This window comes from Terrapene carolina, unplaced genomic scaffold (assembly GCF_002925995.2).
Source record: "Terrapene carolina triunguis isolate 2854851 unplaced genomic scaffold, T_m_triunguis-2.0 Scaffold7926, whole genome shotgun sequence".
Lineage (NCBI taxonomy): Eukaryota > Metazoa > Chordata > Testudines > Emydidae > Terrapene > Terrapene triunguis.
The window spans coordinates 1-7,257 of record NW_020672277.1 but is presented as its reverse complement, the minus strand read 5'-3'; the positions used below and the strand labels follow the sequence as shown (position 1 = coordinate 7,257).

The following is a 7,257-nucleotide window of genomic DNA, read 5'->3' as shown; positions in this document are numbered from 1 at the left end:
AAGTGCGGTATCTACAACTCAGGCAGAGCTATCCCCTCCAAATACAGTTAACTGTTGCTAATTTTTCTCCCATTTTATATATTTCATAGCACCCTTGGTCTCGCCAGTCCGATAACCGGCATGAAATCAGGTGAGTCCGTCCAGGTTAGAAAATAGAACCTGGTTACCTGGAGGATAACATATGGATGCTAGTTAAAGACATGGTTGGTTGATGACAAGTTCTGAGCAGGGAAAATTGGAAGAGGTGGTTAGCCAGATCCTGGCCCCTGCTACAGCCACTTTGAGCTGTCACTTTCCATTTTTACTAGTGGTGAGTAGGTATTTTAAGAAATACGACACTGTCCCTTTAAATTTCACACTCCATGCTGTATAGAAGAGGATCTTGACAGGCCTGATTCTTTTGATGACTAAGCACAAGATTGTCTGCTATGTCCAGCTGTCTCTGGGTGCAGCGCGGAGGGGTGTGTTGTTGGGAAGCTGGGTAATGGGATCCTGATTCTCTACCTGGCCTGGCCCCAGATACAGGTTAGAGCAGCCTGGGGGTTGCCCTAACCTGCGCCAGCTGGCGTGGGGTCCCTAAGGCCAGTCGGAGATTGCCAGAGCAGGTTGCACTCCGGCCATCCCTCTGGTCTGGGGAATGGCAGGTGGCTCTGGGGTCTCCTCCCTGCTGGGGGGATCCCCAACAGGGAGATTACAGACAACGTCTGCTCCTTTTGCTCTGCCTGCTGCAAAGGAAACAGAGTAGGATCGAGGATCTGGCCCCAAGAGTTTGACCCACCATGCCCTGTGTTGTGGAACAGCCTTCCCCGCGTTAGCCAAGAGATGGACTATGTAACGGGGCACCTCTGCATTCCATCTTCGGTGACGGGCATCCTTGCGTTTCTGGTTGCAGTTACAGGAATGGTTGGGCCAATGGCGAGGGACGTGGATAGCCTGGCTCTGTGCATGAGAGCGCTCCTATGTGACGACATGTTCCGCCTGGACCCCACCGTGCCACCCCTGCCCTTCAACGAGGAGGTAACAGACTCAGACTGCTCCTCAATGAGGGAGCCTCCATGAGAGATGGCGCCATGGATGAAAACATCCTAGTCTTTGCAAACCTATGATCTGTATTCTGGAAATAGCCCCATTGAACCAACTATGGGCAGACCATCTTAGAACATGGTTTATTGTTGGACAGAACCTCAATTCACCCACAGCTGAGCCACCTGGCAGTGACCTCTGTCCAAGACAGGATACTGAGCTAGATGGACCTCAGGTCTGACCCAATCTGGCCATTCCCTGATTCCTAAGCAAAAGCTCCTCTGCTTCCAGGCGTACTCCAGTTCAGCCCCTCTTCGGATCGGGTATTACGACGGAGATGGCTATTTCCAGCCCTCGCCCAGCATGAGACGGGCTGTCCAGGAAACCAAAAAGCTTCTCCAGGAGGCAGGGCATACGGTACGTTTCTTGTGCTGAGTGCTGGCCTGAAGGCCAGGGATTGCTAGAGTTCTAATCCCAGCAGTAACATAAAACATGACGCCTGTGTATTTTGATAGCACCTAGGAACCCCAGGCAGAGACCAGGGCCCTATTACGCTAGGTGCTGCACGAACACCGAACAGTAAACAGTCCCTGACCCAAAGAGCGTATCATCTAAATAGACAAGAGAGAGACAGCCTGGAGGGAGGGGTAGAACGTACAAGTTAGCGGGAACAATGTGATGGTGGCAAACATCATGTTAATTCCACAGGGGTTTTTTAGGGAGGTGGATTTACTTAGGAAGTGATCAGTTAAATAGAAAGAAGGGAAGGGAGGGGGACGAGGCAAGGGAGGGGGACGAGGCAAGGGAGAAAAGCGTTGGAGGGTCAGGTGGCTTTGGACAAATCATGTACTTCTCCGCTTCCCTGGCCCCTCCATCTGCCAAATGGAGATAATGCTTATTCACTAACCTGTTGTGAAGATTAGAAAGTGAAAAGCTTCATTCAATAGTCTTTGTTCCCAGCCACCGCTCTCTCACTAGCCTTGTGGGCCCACTGGTCTGACTTTGACGTCTCAAAATCATCGTCAAGTTGAAATTCTTTCCATATCTCCAACCATGACTCGGGGCTTCCAAACAGCCGTGGGTGCCAGTTCCCCATAATATTGCTTATGCTTCTGTCCCAACGAATATCAAGACATCTGAACCTCTATGGCTCCCTGGTCTCGCAGTCCCTTAATCCAGCTCATGTTTGCCAGGCAAAAGGGCAACTCTCTTCAGGGGACACAAGTCAGAGGTCGGGGCAAGTTTTCATATCATCAGGGAGACCCAGGATAATGAGAGTTTGAACCTGGGACAATCAGTACCAAAGCCCCTCTACCACTTGAGTAAAGGAGTCATTTCATTAGCTACCGGAAGTAGTAGGCTGTTATCCACTCTGGACCAGCCACTAGAGGGGGCAGTGACACACACTTTGCAGATGTGTTCCAACATTAGTGTTTAGGGGAAATGTATCTGGGCACCCGCAGCTAATCTGAATTTGGAACAAGCTGAGGCCCCTTTTTTGCTTCTCTAGCAAGGTTTTCACAAACATATAATTTTGTCCGATGTCTTTGCCTCCTCTTGTGCCACGATGGTTTTAATGCAGCTCATCCCTTTTACCCCGCCTCGGATTGATTACGTGGTGGACGAGCTTTTCACCAGAGGCCTCTTTTCTGATGGAGCTGCAAATCTGTTGGACAAATTGTAAGTAAATCCCGTCGTCTTTGAACAGGGCTGGCGGCCGATTGTTGTGGCTCAATGGGTCATGCAGGCAAGGGGGCATGAGGAGGAACCAGCAGACAGGTTCTTTCTGCAAGGAGGCCAGGTTTGGTTAGCCTGGAATTAACATGGAGGATGGGTTGTCTCTGCGTGTCCTGTTGTCCTGCTGAGACTCTTCTGAGGAATGTCATTAAGAAACTAAGATTGTGGCTTCCTGGCCCATACTAGTTTGGGATAATTTACAGGATGCTAAACAGAGAGTAAGCTCTGTCAGTCCCATTATTCTCACTTCTAGTGGGTGCTGAGTTTCAATTGTCTAGGCTAATCAACCTGCCCGTTATACTTGTATAGCATCGTCTGCCACATCACGCTAACCTGAATTATATACGTCCACACTCTCAGCGGGTCCGGTGCTGTAGCATCAAAGCGCCATTGAGACCATTAGGAATCGCATCATTTCTGTGGGGTAGGACTATATTCTCCACTTCTTCATCATCTGCACCGCTGTGGTTGTTCTTGGTCTTCTGTCTCCGTGACTGCTGGCCATTCTGCTCTTGTGGTTCGATGGAGAAGGCTTCTCAAAGAGAAGAGTCTGAAAGGGATTGAAGCTCATTCTAATCCCTGGTGGTAGGGAATTGCATGGCGGAGGGTCCTTCACTGACTATATCTAGCCCCAGTGAGTTTCATGGTGGGCTCCATCCGCTGCAGCATCCTGCCTGATCACAGCTGTCAAGATAGGTTTCGGAGAGTGATGTGGTCTCTGAGATATCTGGGCCCCACCCCACTTTACACATCGGCATCCGAATTCCAAAGCAAAATATGCTGCCGGATGTATACAGTACTCTGCATCTCAGAGCATCTCTCCAAACCAGCACAATACACGTACAAACGGGGAAAGGCCAGGAAAGAAGGGCAATGGTCTTGTGGCTGAGGCGCTGGACTGGGACTCATGATTCCTGGTTCTGGCACAGACTCCTCGCGTGACCCTACGCATGTCATTTAATCTCCGAGTGCTTCAGTTGCTCCAGCTGCAACATGGGGAGGATAACAACAGGATTGCATGAGGTTACGTTGACTCATGGTGGAAGTGCTTAGAACTAGGGTGAGGGGACATGTAGGTAGAAGGCCAGCAGAGTCAAGGCAAGTCCCAAGGTGTGTAAAAACAAAACAAAAAATCCCGCAAAAATGGAAAATACTCCATAGTCTACCAAAAAATGCAAATAAATATAGGAAATGAAGCATTCATGTCATGTTGCAAAGAGTTATTCTGGAGCATCTACCCTTACACCCTGAGCAATGACTTCTGTTATGCTCAGGGGTTCAGAACTTGATACCTTGGGTTGGTGCCTGGGTGAGTTGTCGTTTTACTATTTAAAGATGCTAAAATGTCGGTTGGGAAGCGGCACTCTACAACTGGATTGGCCTGACTGCCTCCTTTCTCCCTCACCTCCCAGCAAAGGGGACATTGTGGATCCGACCCTGAAATCGCAGATCAACTGTTACCGTCTTCCCATTCTGGTGAAGAAGATTCTGGCCCTCATCTTAAAGCCTGTGGTAAGTCACCTCGATGTGTATCCTCTTCGCACGCTTATTGCGGTGGGAGATGCTCAAACGTCTACAGGCTGGGAGGGTTCCCACAGATGGAGAAGGAAGACCCTCTACCTTGACACTTCTTTTCTGCTTAGTGTTCGTTTTGGGCCTAGATCCTCGAAGGTGGTACCTGGGAGTTAGGCCACTAAATACTTTTGATGATCTGGGTGTTAGTGCCCAGTAGGCATAAAGGGTGAAATTCAATGACATGCAGAGGTCTACATACTACTAGAGACCTCAAAGACGGGTTGAGGTGGGTCTGAAGTTGCATAAGAGCCTTTTGCTGGCCTTCTGCACCACTTGTGAATGAGCCCATAGTATGTTCCCCTTCCATGGCTCTATGGCCAATATACCTTGTATAGAAGGAGCTCTTTGAAACCAGTTGTGTTGCCCTTAGCCATACGCCGGCAGGGAAGGGATAATATTTTTGATGGAAGCTGTCTCTGTACAGCCCCATTCAGGTAATCTCCCAGAAAGAATTGAGCAGGGATGCATGGCTCCCATTGGCCGTGTACCGAATTCTTGATTGTTTTTTCCCCCCACTCCTCATTGGAAAATGAGATTGCGAACAAGTGTCCAAAGAGCATCTATACAGCAAGCATTTGTGGTGAAGTCCCGGACCCTATTTGCATTGTTCTGCTGTTGCGATATAAATCAGTCTGAAGCAATTCTGGAGTCTTGGTATAAAAACAAAGCTATTTACTCCAATTTGATTTGAATGAGAACTTGTATTTAGGACCATTTCCCTTACGACAATAATTGTGTCAAGAAGATGGTTCTCCTTCTGTCCTAAACCCTCGCCTAGTGGGTCCAACAGGTGAATCACAATAAAACTATGTGCTTCTTGCTTCATACAGTGGCCTTATCACAGAGCAGAACAGGTCATTCAGGACAGTAATAATCACAAACCTTACGGAACTGGCGGTAGGTTACTATTTCTTCCTGCTGATGATCAGATTTAGAGCTTAGCTATAAACAGTTAAATCCCAAAGGTGGGAGAAATCCTCAGCATTTTGCTATGAACTTTTTCTCTAGCAACTCATGGTGGACAGTAAAGATCCAGTTCTGGATCCCAGTCTCGGATATCCTAAGGCCTTGGGGGTGTTTGGATCTGGGTTTTTAGTTTGGATCGCTCTCTAATAAATATGCATAGCGTTTCATCATTTTAATGATTGCTCGTTACAGTATTTCCTTGTATTGTTTTAAGGGCACCGTCCTGTGTGTCTGCTTATTCAGAGCTACTTCACTTACACTCAGGTCTGTCTGAATCAACAGTTAGTCCATGACAAACGGGGGTGTGAATCTACCATACAATGAACTGTCCATGTGGATCCTGCTGATGCACACTAACAGTTCCTTAGTGTGCTCTGATCTAATACCCATTCACAGCGGGACTAGATGAAAGCACACTAAGGCACTGTTAGTGTGCGTCAGCAGGATCCATGCAGACAGTTAGTGCGTGGCAGTCTAGTGCAGGGTAGATTCACACCCTATCTTGCTGCAGACTCACTGTTCATGTAGACAAGCCCTTAGTAACTACAATGATGGGTGCAGATTAAAAAACGTCATTGAATCTGGAAGTTACAAAGCCTGGGGAAATGGGTACATGTGACAGGCAAAGCAATGCAAAAGCACGTTCCTGTTTTCTGGCGTTGACGTGTATTTTAGGGTGTCTCATGAACACTTCTGCTTATACTGTTGTTCTGCAAAGGACAGCTGTTGGGTTTTATCTTGGAGAAACTGTTCATGAAATATGGTACAGTAAAAAAGGGTACTCTCTGAGCAGCATATATGTTCGCTATGGCTTTGCTGATTGTTCACAAGCCGATGCACTATTTATATTGCTTTAATGGAAGACTGTAGAGCAGACAGACTTCATTACACAGGCCTGCTTTGGTTGGGCCTCGGCAGCATTTGGTTTTCATGGAAGGCTGAAGCAGACTAGCTGATTTCTTCTGAACGATGCCGCTTTTGACTGCCCTGCCCTGTGACCCACTCATTCCAAATGTTGTTTCTCTCCAAGTATCCACGAATCGCCAGAGATCTGAACGCGCTGTGCGGAGTGGGGTAAGTGGCTCTGTAAAAAGCTCCTGTGCACCATCAAATGAAGGTATGTAGAACAGGTGCCTTTGTCGTGGTATCAGAAGTGGAAAGGAAGCCGGTATCTCCCGAGGAGACTAGATGTATTTTAACACCTTCCTTATAAGGATCAAGGCTATACAGCTCATTTTTATTTATACTGGAGGCCTGATATGACCTCCGGGAATGTAGGGCTCCCTGTTCTTGCTTGGGTTTTGGTCTGTGCTCTGTGCTCCGCTTCTTCTGTGTCAGACTAGACCGCTGTCTCCTAGCGGGGCAAAATACACATCCGTGGCTACATATCTGGCCCGGGGAATCCCTGCTTTAGCTCACAAAGGTACTTGGATAGCAGTACATGAGGTATGAATTGTAAATCGTAGTAGGATGCTGGTCTATACCCAGACTGCGCTTCCGCTTCCAGCTGAGCTTGAGAAACATACTGAAGAGTTTGTGTGTGGTGTTGCATGTGAAAGTCCGTTGGGAACATACTTTGCAAGCCAGGGGCTGGACCCAAAGCTCATTGAAGCCAATGGAAAGGGTCCCATTAACTTCAGTGGGCTTTGGATCATGGAATATCAGGGTTGGAAGGGACCTCAGGAGATCATCTAGTCCAACCCCCTGCTCAAAGCAGGACCAATCCCCAGACAGATTTTTGCCCCAGATCGCTAAATGGCCCCCTCAAGGATTGAACTTACAACCCTGGGTTTCGTAGGCCAATGCTCAAACCACTGAGCTATCCCTCCTCCCCAGGATTCCAGAATGCTTCCCCAGGTGTAAAGCCTGATGGAGTCCCTTGAACTGTGTTGAGGTCTTTTCCATTTGCCCTAATGGAAATTAGATCATGCCATTAAGCCTTTGCACTTTTATTCC

At 48.1% G+C, this 7,257-nt stretch overlaps 1 protein-coding gene across 1 annotated transcript; it reads left to right on the top strand.

The window, feature by feature from the left end:
• Positions 1 to 89: 89 nt before the first annotated feature.
• Positions 90 to 6,375, top strand: LOC113408321 (vitamin D3 hydroxylase-associated protein-like; the record flags this gene model as incomplete). The annotated part of the gene is made up of 6 exons (XM_026661504.1): positions 90 to 130; positions 893 to 1,017; positions 1,315 to 1,440; positions 2,606 to 2,703; positions 4,173 to 4,272; positions 6,332 to 6,375. Coding segments are annotated over 6 exons (534 nt in total), but the record flags the coding sequence as incomplete, so codon positions are not given.
• Positions 6,376 to 7,257: the final 882 nt, after the last annotated feature.